Source organism: Lingula anatina, chromosome 1 (genome assembly GCF_051362555.1).
Source record: "Lingula anatina isolate TDL-2025a chromosome 1, LinAna3.0, whole genome shotgun sequence".
NCBI lineage: Eukaryota > Metazoa > Brachiopoda > Lingulata > Lingulida > Lingulidae > Lingula > Lingula anatina.
The window spans coordinates 45,241,873-45,257,630 of NC_141767.1; the positions used below are offsets into that span (position 1 = coordinate 45,241,873).

The following is a 15,758-nucleotide window of genomic DNA, read 5'->3' on the forward strand; positions in this document are numbered from 1 at the left end:
GTTACATGATTCAATTCGATACAAAAACAAAACTAATAAAATATATTAAATCATCTTATTTAATTTTGTGAATTTGCTGTTTTTAATTTTGGAATTGACAATCCAAAATGGATTACTGGTAATGGAACAATCTCGCAATTCAATTACAGGTTTTATGGCAAAAAGCCCAATCAATCATTTCACCCACCGAACTACTTTTTCTTTGTCAAACATGCTGAGAGCAATTCTTCTGCCTACACCAATCAATCATTTTCCCTTGGCTTTGGCACACCAGCCACTTAACACCTTACACGTGCTGACATATTGCCTTGTTCTATTACAATTTAAAAAAACTACTGTTTATTACATAATTATATTGCACTTTATTATATCAAGAAATGGAAAGTGAAAATTCTTTTTACCACAGAATGAACAACTTTCCTGCCTAATACTGTATAATATTTATTGGATATTTTGATTTAAAAATCCCTACACAGGTATTTTTCAACTGGATGTTAAAAAGTAGGTAAATAGTTTTTAAAATACAACCTTGGAAAGTTTTCAAAATTAAAACATTATCTAATATCATTTTGTATTGGTTATTTCAAGTACAAATATTAATATTCAACTACTAGTAAAACTAATAATATCATTAAAATTATATCCATATTTTACACCAATGATCAAACCATCAAATTTGTTAAAAATGCACAGTGGTGATTTAAAAAATTTCATAACTCCCTCCAGATTTTTTTTCTGGAACAGAACAAAATTCTAAACATCTCATCTTATTCGTATATATACACATAACCTGTGTACAGAACACCATATAAAATTCCTGGAGAACCTTCAAAATGGTCATTCAAATTCTTCAATTTACAGACAGTACTCTTATTCTCTGCAACAATGTGATGTCCTTGTTTATTTGGGATCAAACCAATGACCTTTGACAACAGAGGGGTCACAGTGCTTCATTTGTCCCCCCCTGCCCATAATGAGACTTTTCTGATATTATATTTTGATTACACTAATTTCACAGCCTATTATTCTTTTTAGCATGTCAAGAGAAATTCAAGTCAGCTTTTAAAAAGATTTTAGTTTAAGAAATGTGTTTACTGTTTAAACATTCTGGATAGTATCAAGAAATCTGCTGATTTTGTGATATGCATAGCCTAGCAATGTTGATAATTCAAATTCCACTTTAAAATAGTCACATTTATGCAGTCAGATTACAAGTAGCCTAGCCATAAGTCTGAGCAATTCACTTTTTTAAAATATTTAAATAATCTGGATTTATTATTACCCAAATAGGCATGCCATAACAAGGCACAATCAATGTCCCACACAGTGTCCCAGAATAAAAAGCCACAACAGTCAATCACTACAATAAAGGGAACTGGCTTTGAATATCTATTTCCACTGGGCTTCTCATTTCTGCCCCCTTGGGAGATGATGATCGTGAAGTGTGCGGAGACTGCTCTCTGGACGTTTGTTTAGAAGACCGAGGTGACCGTTGAGTTTGTAGTTTGGATTTGCTTCTTTTTTTGTCCTTCGGTTCACTACCAAACAGGAACTTGAAGCTGCAATATGAAAGAAATATATTAAACAAACATCTTATTGCATACAAGTGAGATTTATCTCCTGGCTAAGACTTTCTCAGGTCTAAAGATTTCCTTGAGTTCAAATTACTCTTATGATCAGTACATTAAATTATGGACATCTGCAAAATATAGGAATTAAATGAGTGCACTGATTTTCAAATTAATCCTTCTCTCCCATATGTCAAACTTTAAACAAAAAAAATCCCTACATTAAACAAAATCCTAATATTTAATATGGTTTAATAATTTGTCAGTAGTACAATCTTTTTTAGAATAGCAATGTGCAATAGATAAAAATATGGAAGTAGAGAGGTAAGGAAATGGACAAAAACTGCTTTCACTACAGGAAAAGCTACACAAAGCATTTCCATCTTAAATTTCAATACAATACTTTAAAATTCATCTTTTGTATAAAAGTTCCAACAACACACATACTTTGGAAAGCTAACATTCAAGTGCAACTGATAAAATATGAAAAAAAAATGAAAAAAAAAAGTACATGCAAGTAATGTAAAAAAGAAATATTGACTACAAAAATGTGCAGGATCACAGAAAACAAATTTGTACATGACATCAAGCAAACTTTGCCTTCTCAATCAGTAAATTTCTCCATGATGCTATGAAACCTGTAATGGCAACAAAATAGAAGGTAGTCCAGTATTAGAATGTTGTTCTACATGGCAGCTGAGATTATAGTCATGCAATTCACAGAAGCACATATGGACATCACAGACATGTTCATTACTCATTACTGAATCAGGATTAACATAAACCATGAGTACCTGCCATCACAGTAGCACATGCATCAAAATTCATCATTTCATGAAAATAAAATAAAAGACAGCGGGTTTATCAGTGAAAGACATCTTTTGCACATACAAGATGCATGATATTTTTGGGCATCTGAAACACAAAGCTGAAACATTCAGATAAATATGAGATCACCTTCATTAGTCTATATTTTCTACTGGTTCCAGTCTCTCCAACAGACGTCGGAAGCTAGGTGAAGATGGATCAGATACAAATTAGGTTGTCAATCACAATAATATCATTTATGGGCCAGACTTTTTTTAAGCTGCTGGTAAAAAAGCTGGCAAAAATATTGATTTTTGCTATTACACTGTAAATCAGAATTTTCTCAATTCTAAAAGAGAGAGAATACATGGTTCTCTCCAATGAAGTGGGTGGCCCCTTTGGTTATCACTAAAACACTGCAAACCTCCAAGTAAGTAAAATAAATGCATTCTCTCTAAATTTGATTTGTGGTGCTCAGAAAATGCATATATACATATTTTATTGGCACTTAATAGATTCAATTAGTAATTATACCACATAAAAAATCTATGTATTAGTATCTATATGTATACGGACAGGTTTAAACCACTTTTGATTTTGTCAAGGACCCTATTACAGATCTTGCAGAAGAACTATAAAGAGATGAATGGAAACACGGAAAACATGTTGTAAGTATCTCAATGTGTGCAATGTGAAATTAACACTTTGGGAAAAGTGTCAGAGAGTACAGGTTCGTTAGTATGTGAATAGCATAGTGGTGTTACTGAAATGTCCTGTAGAGTACTTACAATTTTCTAATTCCAGATTCCTTATAATCAGGATAAAGCTTTTCAAAGGGCTCTTTATTAATTGGTCCTTGTACTGGAGGGGGACTTTCATCACCATCACCATCGTCTTCCTCTCTGAAAAAAATGGGAAAAATTTATAGGCAAATATTTAAAGTCTCAACGGTCAAATGTGCATATCCAATTCAAGTAGACTTCAAATTTAGACAAAAATATTTCAGCATAGTCAGGTTCACATAAACATTGCATGTGAACAGGCAGTTCAGATCCATTATCAGCAAGAAGATGATTGCATGATGGACTACTCATAAAGCCTTTTCTGCCAGAGTTAAATGAACTACAGGAAATTTCTGAAATACAGAGCCCTTATAACAACAACCAAGAACATGCAAAGATTTGAGTGCTTCAATCCAACCTACAAGGACTTGCTATCAGAAGCACATCAGGGTTTTTGAGCTGGCAATTTTAGTCTGTTCAATACATTTGTTTTCTGTGGGTTTTCAGACTTTTCTGGATTATTAAATTATTGGTATGGTGCAGAAGAAGATAACTGGATAGTAACTCAGACAGTGACTCATTTTCCACATAAATCATCCCAGGAAATATATTTAGTCACAATGCATTCTATAATACAATAAGAAGGTACAGTAAAGCAACCTATTCCAACATCACAAAAAATGTTTACATTAAAATGCAAATCGATTTTAAACTAATTACCTTAGAAAGCCAATACACAACTAAGCTCAATGTATACAAACATTAGAGACAAACAATAATAATTTCAATCAAAATGTTGAATATTATATGCATTGATTTACATTTGAAGTAAATTGTGCACTCATTTTTTCATTTCATTAGATCTTAGTATCAGCATTTTGAAGGTGTTAACACCAAGGAAAGGATACATAAATTGATCTTGAACTGTTCTGCCTAAACAAGTTAGCTCTTACTTTGGTTTGTAGTGGCCCAACTCCTCTTCCACTTCAATGAGCCTTGTTTTCAGCTCATTTCTCTCCAATAGCACTTCTCTGAGCTCAGACAGTGTAAAGCGAGGACGATTGGGGTCCTTCAGGTCAATCACCATCTTACCAATCATCTGTAACTTCTGTTCCAAGCTTTCAACCTCATCATCGTCAGGGGTCTACAGTGCAGATGTTTAGATTCAATCATAATAATAAAATTTAACATCTTTCAAAAGTTCATTAAAAATCAATTCTATCAATCAATGGAACTCAAAAAATGAATTTCTGAAATGTGTTAAATCATACTCCACAATAACAAAAAATTCACTTTTTATTTTAAAAAAAGTATACAACAAAAACGAATGATCCAGCATACATGATAGGTGTGTATTCCTGAAGATTGAACTATAAACTTGAATAAGAATCGGATACTGCTTGTCATCCCTTATAATTTGGAGATGAAAATACCAGGGTGTAAAACAGAATCTTTATCACATTATCACTCAGTTTTTTTTATTAGAACCTTTATCACATTATCTTAAAGTTCTTTGAAAAATTCTTAAGCTAATATAAAAATTATTTGTACTTGTGGAGGGGGTGCAGCATGATGCTCTACTTCTTGTTGTTTTAGCATTTCTTGTATCTTATGAATCTGTTGTTCTTTGTCCTGCAATTGTACTTGAAGGTCCGATTTCTCCTCTATAAGGTGTTTAGCTTGCTTTGTTGTGTGGTTGGTCTTTCTCCGTAGGTCTGTATTCACTTTAGCCATTCTTTCCAGTTGTGCTTGAAGCTGAAATAGATACATTAAAATTAGAATGTACCCACTACTTAATGTGAACAACTGATGACTCAGATGCTCCTTGACAATGTGCTAACATTAATGCCAGAGAAAGATAAATTTACATTCCTGAGAAGCAAGTTCTATTAATGTTAAAATATAAAAGAAAACTGAAAATTTAAATCTTTAAATAAGGCAGTAAACATTAAATTTTGTGACCAATTATCTTCATAATATTATACTATAAGAGGGAAGGAAGATCATTCCTCACTTTAGTTTTTTTAATACAGCTTACCAAAAAGATTAAATTCATCTTAAAACTCCATCCAGTGTAAATAAAAATTACCTGTACTTCAATACTCTTTTTTTTATAAATACAGTATACTTTGCCACAGAGGCCAAGTAAACAGGAAGCTACTGGTACATGCCAAACTGCATTTCCATAATCAATGTTATTGTGAAAATATTTCATCAAACAAATGAGGAAATGCAGTCTATGATCAAGAAGTAAAAAAAAATGTACCTGCAATTAACAGATTTAAAAAAACAGATAATTCACTTTTTCTCCACAGCCAACATAATCACTGAACTGCCTATCTAGGGATTAATTAAGGCTCACCTGAGAGCAGCATTTAGTTTCAAAGAAGCATTTTTGGAACAAAGTCAGTAACCAATTCAAAATTTTGTGCCAGACAATACAGTTCATAACCTAATTTGACAAAAATAAACCGTAACGCCATTGAACTGCACTTACAATAAAATTATAGAATATTGAATAAATTGAACTTAAAAAGAAGATAAGTATAAAGGTCTAGTAAAATGGCAATTTAAATGCTCTGATACATGTTCAATAACATATGCTTGAAAATGTGTAAAAAGTGAAAAATATAAACTAATTTCACACTTATCAGCACACACACACACACACACACACACACACACACACACACAAAGGTACACACATTTCTTTTTCTTTTCTCTTTGTTTTTGTGCAAGGCTTTTTCAAGGAATGACAGTTAAATTCCACATTTTGAAGGTCAGGGCAGGCACAGAAGAGAACATATGGCATGGCAGCTTTACTGCCACCTAAGTATTCCCAAGTACAACAGGAATCAATAAATTCTGGAACAACAATCCATGGAAACTTTCCAACCCTTCACTGTGGCTAGAAGCACTTATTGCAAAGAATAAATCACCCAACATTTGTTTGAATCCTGAAGATAAAAGTCAATGAACGAACTCATCAGAAGTTCTGTGGGTAATCATACAGTTTACAGTTAGAGTACTATACTTAGTAGCTTTCTGCTACAAAGTGCTTCATTTTCAGACTATAATTTTTCAAAGAGGTGCAGATGGGAAGAAATGTGATCCTTGCATGGCACATCTCTTTCTTAATGGGTTAATCATATTATATATAAGAGGATCCAAGATGGTCATTAATTTTGAGTGAAAAATTAACTGAGTGAAAAATGCTACAATGAAGCTAAGCTATTCTATGAACTTTAATTTGATTAATTTACAAATCCAGCAATTATCTGAACCATCTCAACTGTTCTTTTCATCCTTAATGCTGGTGAATAAAACACAAGTACAAATGGCTTGTTAATTGGTATGTGATGATAATGTTACTTTTTTTCAATATCTTTAGACAAGTTGAAATTAGTATCTATATGGTGTACACATACTCTCATAAACCTTTGTCCATTATTTAAATTTTTTTATCTTATTCTTTCAAATGCTTGAAATGATATGGCATGAGTATGGCAATTTTCTTATATGATATAAAACATGTATCTGGCCATCTTGTTGACTGATGCAGAAAAAAAGTATTTGTTAACTGTTAAATAGAAAAGCAATGTCCTCTTCCCAGTACTAGCACTTCCTTTACTCAGGGGTCTCTTGGAGGCTTTATTTCAATTACAAAGACTAATATCGATAAAAATCCTCTTGACAGCTAAAAATAATTGGATCAAAGCAAATGGAAAAAGGGTGTGGGAACAAACAGTTGAGTAGAAAATTAATGCTCCTTTGTAATATTACTTGCAATACTGATTAAGGAGAATCTTAAATTATTGGTGATTTGTAAATCAGACAATCTGACATATAATAAACAGTGATCTGTTCTTTCTTACTGCATAATATCAAGGAATGAAGTGATGGGGATCTGAAACTATGACAAATGATACTGACCCCCCATTTTTTTCGCAAGTTTAATCCACATTTCTGCTTGGTACTTTATATTAAATCTGAACTAAAAAGAAGGCATTAAGTACAAAGCTTAGAATGAAGAAAATGTTGGTAAGGAATGGCAAGTTACAAGACATCTTGCAAATGACATTCTCTTGTTTTGCAGCAGAGCACCCCTCTGTAAATATGATGTGGTATACACTTTACCCAGTTTGATGAAAGAAAACAACTGATACATATTGATATCTATGCACTGCTTTATCTCTACACTGGTACATACTGCTTCAATATCCACAGTCTTCTGTTTGTTCACTCTATCTAAAGCCCTGAGTTGATCTCTTTGCTTATCAACTGTCTCCTTTAACTTGGTCATAATACGGATTTCTTCCTCTTCTGTTTCTGAAATGGAAAAAAAAGATACATTCAGTACCAAAAAATAAGAGTTAATTGAAATATAATTAAAGTGATTTAGATGTATAAATGCAATGCATCCATCCACACATACATGCACATTTTTTTCTTTGCTCCATCACTCTTTGGCATTTTTGTACAGGCACAATACAGCATTTCAACTTGTTTATTATTGTTCACTGGAAACTTCACTGTGGGGCTCTATTGCTTTATAATCAGCTGTATCCTGTCATGCCTATACATCATACCTTTGAATCATTTCATTTATTAAAAAAAAGTCTATCATAAACTGCCAATACATTTCCTTGCAGCTGTCAAGTCATTATCACATTATAATGGTCTTATCCTGGATTTCACTGATCCCATTTCAACAAAATCTGAACCATTTTTCCCATTATTAAATTATAACAGTCTCATTCTAAATTTCCCTATTCATTTCAATCAAACTCAACCTCTCTTTCGTAAAAAAAAATTTTTTAGATGTTTTTTTTAAAATTATGATCACCACTGTGACCTTAATTTCCCCCGTTACATATCTTTTCTTCAGGACAAAAAACATTTTTGTAAAATACATTCATTTTTGGATTTTTGCCTTCAGCTTTGACCTGGCACAGAGCTATAATTCCGCAAACTTAATTAATGTGTCCTAAGTTCCCAATTCCCTATCTTCTTTGCCATCAAACACCGTAGGCAGGATAAGTCTACTGGGATACATACTCACAGGATTCCAATCAATGCAAGTATTGATGAGGGCAGAAATTACATAGCAAATTGACATAATCATGTGTAATGGAAAACCCAGCCATTCTTCAAAACCGATCATTCTTGAACTCATCAAATATTTTTCTGTTTCAATGAGCATCATCTTTGAGTACACCAAACACTTATTTTTTTCTGATCAATACACTGGTTTCCCATTTTGATAATTTAGTGAAGTATAACAAGAATATTACAGCAAAGTGTCCAATAAAATGCTGCTAATGTGGTATTATGATCTTATGTAAGTATCAATAATTTGCACAATTACATCAACTAGGTACCACATACCATTACTGATATCCTATTAATGTTAATACTCTATTTATATCTTGCTGTTCAACATGATGTACAAATCTGTAAAACAAAGGTTGTGTTCTATAGCAGGAGAGCAAAGATGATCCTGGGAAAAACAGCATCCAAACCTCCTATCTGGCCCACTAATTTTGTAGCCAATCAATCTGTCATTCAATGAGTGGCTAAAGGAACTGATGGACAGCTCTCTTACATTTTGCCAACAAATTCAAGAAAAAGTACAATTTAATGAATAGCACAATTTATAGACTCTTAAAGACATTGTGTATTACCACATAATAAGAAAAATTCCATGAAAAGAAAATGGAAGGGACACATATTAAATTCATGATCAATTATACAGTCAATTAACTGCAATAATGATTGCAGTGCTATTGCTCCCCTAGAGAATCTGTTATTATACCTTTTCTATGCTAAGCTATAAATAATCAGTGCAAATAGACAAGCTATCAAACCTATCCCTTATGTCCATACATGTGAATTACATACGCAGCACTTGCATAGTGGGTGTACTTCATGACATAATGGAGCACCCAGTGGACCAATTTGATATGGATTTAATCTCAGTTTTATTGAGCTGCAATGCCACCACTTTTCTGATATGGCTTTTATTCATGATGAATTTTTTAGTATACCATTGGTGCCATGGACAGCCAGCCTGAGATGTGGAATATTTTTTGTGAATGTGTTTAATAAGAATATAATAGCTCTGTAAATGTTGAGTATTCTGAAACACTAGGCCATAGACAGAATTATGGCACATACATTTTGTATCAAATATAGCATCCAAATCATGGAGGTTATAATTCTGATTCTTGTTTGATAAATTTCTCAGTTAATATCTTCAAATAATCAAATTGTACCAAACAGATGTTTTCTTAACAATCATCAGTCTATAACTCTCATTTAATCAGTGCAATGCTGTTTCTGAAATTTCATAAGAAGCATCTCTTCCAATTAATTTAAATCAATATTTTCTTTGTCTGAAGAAATTCCACAATAATTTGCTTCTGCAGCAGCAGTGAAGACCTATAGACAAACAAGTTCCGTGAGGCCACATTCTCAGCCATGTGCTTTTGTGAAAACCCTTGAAAATCCATACCGTGAATGCAATCATGCTGTTGCTATGATTCTGAAGATTTATATTATGGATAATCCTCAACCAATAATAAGGCTGGAACAAGAATGGAGATCACTAAAGAACAGGGGTCCTTTTTTGCTTCAGCATGTCTTTAACTCAGCATGTAACTGTTCAATATATGCCCATGCATGTCACATGGGGGGGGGGGGGGGGGGGGGGAATACTTAACAACCAGGAAGTGACAACTTAGAAATTTATGATATTACAGGTTTTAATATGAATCTGATTTTTACTGAAATTTGACAGATCTGCCTTGAGTGACAATCCTAACTGTAAAGGATATAATATCTTCAAAACGGACTTTTGTAAAATGATCAAAGTGCAATTCAGAGGTACTTACATGGTCACAAAAACCTCTTAACGCGAAGTAATGAGCTTTGTTTGAACTACCACACGTATCCAAAAATGGGCCCATGTAGACAAACTTATAAATAATTACTTCTTGTTTTCCTGAATTTGCTTATACATTCATAAGTGAGAGTGAGAGAGGGGGTGGCAAATTAAAAGATCAAAACATTTTAACTAAACTACTGATTTATTGTTCACAAAATGCCAAGCATTTACGCAAGGAACAAACAATAAAATACAGATCTTTTCCTCTTGACCATTGGGTGAATTTTACAAGATAGATGCACTGCCAATTTACAGACCCACAGAGGCTAAATCCCTCATTATTACCATACATGATGATGAGAGTCAATAGCACAGTGTATAGTGTTATATTACTAAGACTGAGTCAGGCATTTTCAAAACAATATTGATTGGTTCAATTATTCAGTAGAAGACTACAGATGAATACTGTTGACTTGCACTGTAGATGTAATGAGAACTAGTATGTGCTTCATGTGGATGGTTTACACGCACATACAGGTACATACATGATGGGCACTGATGAGAAAGACAAGGAAAATTAACTGCAGTTGTGACAGGTGTATAAAATGCCTGCATACATTGTTTCAACAGTGGACATCTCAAAGCAGCTGACCACACTAAATACTGTTTTCTATCTTCACTTGTAGTTGTGAACAGAAGAGGTTCCAAATACAATTACTTATATATTCTGAGGGCCAACATATATTTTTTTAGCTTTTCCTCACAAAATCCTGGTTCTGTTCTACTCTCTCTCAGCCTTCCCTCTACCTAATTTATACCAATTGTATGCTTGGTTCAAACTTCTGAAGCCATACTTATATATATATTCAAGCTTTCATTATACAAAGTATTCAAAATGCCATTCATAAATTCCTGCACAATCCAACTACTATGCCACATGTCAGATATTGTCAAGCACTAATTGTAAAGTTAAATGAAGAAGAATTCTATTGTTCACCACATTAGAAATTACAATTTAAGACAGTTTCTTGTAGATAATAAGGACTGCTTTTTTTTTTTTTTTTCTTGATGTGGCCTGTTTTGCTTCTTACACAGTGATAATCATAAATCTGTCAAATGTCAAGATGGCCTGATGCTACTGTGCTCATGATTAAAACCAATACAATAATTGCTCTTTGTGCTGAATCTTAAGTTCATTCTCATTAAGGTTTCTAATTCCGTCTGGTACGTGACTAAAAATTCAATGAATCAATCAAACCGATTTCTCTGTTTTATCACATAAAAAATGTTTGGGCTAACATATACTTATAAGCATATGTTGTAGTGGGTTGAAGTCAGCATCAGTTTACACCATACTGTCCTGTTCATCCTTACAGGTGTTCCATCAAATTGAATACTACCCCTTGTTTTCTATTTATTTGAAATGTGCTTTAAAAAATAGAAATGGCTCATATCGAAAAAAAAACACTTAAAAATGGCATCCATTGATTTATGTGCAATGTTTCACATCTGTATCAATGCATTGTTTTCCATGAAAGAGATTGCCATTGAATCTAATTGATGTCTCTTATCCTACAAAGCTAATAAATCAATCAAACCCATATGTCAGATTAACACTTAATAAGAGCAACCGAATCATAATGTTAAAATACTAAAAGCAATCGCATGTTGTGTTCAAAAGGCGCACTTTTCACCGAGGGTTTTTTTATTCACTGCTTCCTAATGGATTTTCCCACATCTATTTTCTTTGTAAGTTTCTGCTTTATTTTTAAATGTCCTGAAATAATCTTATTTGATCCTCTAAACTTAGAAAATAACAGTTCAATATCTGTTTTAATCAGACAGGTAACATAAAACCGAGACTAAAAATCAATAAAAAAAACTCTTAAACCAAATCTAAAAGACAGAACACAAGGAGCTTTAAATCAATTTGAAAATGTCTGAGATGTGCTTCTTCCAACCTACTTGGTGCTTATAACCACAAAACAAGAAAATGATGCAGCAATTGGTACAGAATATTTTTTCAAGAGCTTAATATGCCTCCTCTTAGTCATCTTAGCCATTTGGGGTTATAAACTACAATAAACTCTCAGACACTACATCAGCTTTTTTATCTGCCAAATAGTTGCTATTCAGATGTCTAGCCCAATAAACTAGTACAGAAAATTCCCTTTGGACATAAAGAATAAAAGCAAAAAACAAAATTAAATTTTTTCATACTCACCTGTAAAGAAATCACTTTCAGGGTGGATAAGACATTCACTAACAATGAAAAGTGATCCTTTAATAAGCTTGATAGTTATAATTAAAAAAATGAGTTTTATAAAATTTAATTTAAAAAACATTTTTAATTGAACTCTTACTTCTTTCGGCCTCTTTTCTTTCTTCCTTCTTCTCCACTTTCTTTTCCTCTAACATGGTATGCAGCCGTCTGTTCTCTTCCTGGAGTTTAGCTACTGTTTGCAAGAGATCTTTGGCATCATTCTTCCAAGTATCTTCAATTTGTTCCAATTCCTGAAATCATTTACAAAAATAGGAAAAAAGTCCTAGAAATGCAACGAAAAAAGATTATATATGTAACTTTTTAAGTGACTGAAAAATAATCACGATAAAAAAGGCAACACAATCCACAAAATACTCAACCTATAGAATTTCCATTTATCAATGGTGAACAAGACTGTCCCTTAGTGTGATTTTTTAATTTTAATTTGGTTATTAGTATCTATACAAGAAAGACAATGTTGAATGTATTTTGTAAAAAAATGATTTATCCATCATACCTCAAAAGTATTAAAAGAAACCAAGTGTATTTTATGAAGTTGACTTTCAGATGAGTGAGTCACCTCAAATAGTTATATTTGAAAAAAGCAAACTTACTTATTTCAAAGTCTACAAATTGTTTTCATTATACTGAAAGTACCTGTTCTGGTTTAAGCTTACTAGTAAACTCAGGCAATATAATAATAATAATAATTAAACAGAAACATTACACAGTCTGAAATTCAAAAGAAGTTAACTTAAAACCTTGAGGTTAAATCCTGAACATTAGTTAAAAAGAATGTTTTGGAAAGCAGGTCATCAATTTACTTCTGACAAAATGGGTCTTTTTTCTAGGGATGCTATCAATTTTCAACTCACAGTGAATGCCACAAGTCAAATCACTAGGACAAAATCACCATCCTCACAATTTAAGCAACGGAAAGCTTAGACGAGACAGCTTGCATAATCGAAAAAATATTGAATTTGAGATGTAATCAGCAACGAAGCTAAATACACTCAAGTCCTCCTCTATTGATTTTTAATATGAAATGTTATTTTAGGATGGTGACTGGAAATGACATCCCTAATTGTGATAGTAATGAGTTTTCAGATAATCACATTGCAGAAAATTAGCACAGCTATCTGAATACTAGTATGCATTATTTCTAAAATGAATACTAAGGAAGGATACTCATATCGATTTATATGTTTTTTTAAATGAAATCTTTTCATTTAATCTCCAAACATTTTTTCAGCCAATCTTTCCATCTTAGTAAAATTTTCTTCCACATGAATGTAATCATCTACTGTACATGGAACTAGGATCACTTTGGTATGAACAACTTTACCCACTTCAAAGTATAGAGGGATGAATAATATTATGAAAAAATGTTTAACAGTCCTTTTCTTTTACTTCAGTTTAAGTTAGCCATCTTTTATATTTGTTGAAATCTTACGTAAGCCTGGTTAAACCATAGCACAAAATAAACAATAATTAATAAACAATAATAAAACTATATATATATATATATATATATATATATATATATAATGGTGAATATGAGGCTTGAGTAGAGGGATATATACATATACATAAAACACTTAACATGCCAAATCCATAACTAGTAGGTTACAATGCAATCCAGGTAGTTTATTCACCTAAAGTTGGGACAACCTTTTATGTAGACCTGTTCAGACCTTTCTCTTTCTATTTATTTGACATGTTATATTTATTCAGAATATTAGATAATTATACTAAATACAATGCCATTAGCCAGATCAACAAGATATCATCAGAGGTTGCTAAGCTTCATTTCAACCATGACCTCATTGTTATACCTTTAACTGTCACAGTCTGTGACTGCAGGGGAAATATCTAAGCAGGTAAGTTGCAGAGTGAGATTCCTAACATAGCTTTGCAATCCATTTCATACTCTTAACAGGTTTACCAGTCTCAAGATGTATATGATAACACTGTTTTCATTGTACAGATTGTTCAAATCAAAAGATGTTACTTTTGTGACTTATTATGTTCCATACCACTTGAAAAATCCTGAACAAATCTTGTGCAAAGGCAGATGTCTACAATGAATGGACTAATATGTTAATTCATATTTTTTCTTAATGATGATTTCCTACTTAAACTACCATAAAAGTTAAATGAAAATCTAATGCTTTTTTTTTTTGCAAGATTTTAACAATTCCATTTTACTTGAAAGAAACCTGCTTCCATCTGGATAAAAAGTCATTAATGAATAGATAACAGGGCAAACTTTGGAATGACAGACCCATGCCTTACTTTTCTTTAACTATTTTTAAATGGACAAGTATCACTGAGTCAAGACCACATACATGTACTCATATAAATGCAAACAAAATCAGTTGCCTAAGATTTTTTTTCAAAAAGACAAATAGACTGCCAACCTCCTTGAGTCAATTTTTCTACAAAAAATATTTTTCTGCATGTTGTTTCGCTCATTTCTTAAATTCAGAATAAAGTGATTTGTGGTCAGTCAATGCAAGAAGAAGTAAACATTTAGATAAAACTGACAGGAAATGATTTCTTTTCCTGATCCGAATGGATCATTCATATATTGCACTGACAAAATACTCTAAAAAAATCAATAAGTGCATGAAATGCGGACTGAACACTCTAAAGAGCTCTTATAAGATGCTACATGCTTTCATGCTTTATTGGGTTTAATAAGACGCTGACACAATGGTTCTTATCAGTGCATAATTTCGTGAGCAGTGTGTGTGTGTGTGTGCGTGCATGCGTGCGTGCGTGTGTGTGTGTGGTTAAAATATCAATGTAGACAAAATAGGAACATCTTAACTGTGCTCATGATATTAATTTGTTGAACGCGGTTATTTCCTTAACAGATATAATTAGGATAACATGGACTTTTTCATATGGTGCCACTGCTAACATGCAGTGAACAACATTATAAACTGACACAGACTAATTATTATTATTATATTTTAAATTTTTTTATTTACCTGTTCGTACTTTGCCCTCTCGGCTGCACGCTCCATTTTTTCTGCCTCCATCCTCTGCAACGCCGACCTTAGGTCGGCAAGTTCATTATTTTCCTTTTCATTCTTATTGGCAAGTGCTTCGAGCTGTTCTAAAACTCGAATCACTTTTGGCATCAAATCTGTCACTGCTTCGGTTCCATAATTGTCAATCAAAGCCTCAAATTCTTTTCCGATTGCCGCCGCTGTATCATAAACATCTACTACTGTTATGTTTGCAAGCTCTTCCATGTCCTTTTCTTTGTACGGCATGCTTCCTACAAATGCAGAACCATAGTTTCCAGACACTTTTTAAGATCGATTTCTTGCGACCGCATTTAGGCTTCTGTCACAAGACGATGATTCTAAACATTCACCTCGCACTGTGGATTTTGACGCTTTTCGATTGGCTGAATGGATCTAACGCACCTGAGAGCACAT

General features: G+C 32.8%; 1 protein-coding gene across 3 annotated transcripts; it reads right to left on the reverse strand.

The window, feature by feature from the left end:
* Window positions 1-1,008: 1,008 nt before the first annotated feature.
* Window positions 1,009-15,704, reverse strand: LOC106176229 (RILP-like protein 1). 3 transcript variants are annotated; one of them, XM_087013259.1, is made up of 8 exons: window positions 15,303-15,704; window positions 12,407-12,557; window positions 7,368-7,486; window positions 4,709-4,912; window positions 4,111-4,301; window positions 3,164-3,277; window positions 2,169-2,206; window positions 1,396-1,559 (listed from the first exon to the last, which is right to left on the reverse strand). In XM_087013259.1, the coding sequence occupies exons 1-7, from the start codon at window positions 15,588-15,590 to the stop codon at window positions 2,173-2,175; spliced, it is 1,101 nt and encodes a 366-aa protein (XP_086869385.1). In that variant the 5' UTR covers window positions 15,591-15,704; the 3' UTR covers window positions 1,396-1,559; window positions 2,169-2,172. The 3 variants fall into 3 exon arrangements, with proteins under 3 accessions (XP_013413974.2, XP_086869385.1, XP_013413976.2); XM_013558522.2 differs by lacking the exon at window positions 2,169-2,206 and adding an exon at window positions 2,526-2,579 and having other exon boundaries at window positions 1,409-1,559; XM_013558520.2 differs by lacking the exon at window positions 2,169-2,206 and having other exon boundaries at window positions 1,009-1,559.
* Window positions 15,705-15,758: the final 54 nt, after the last annotated feature.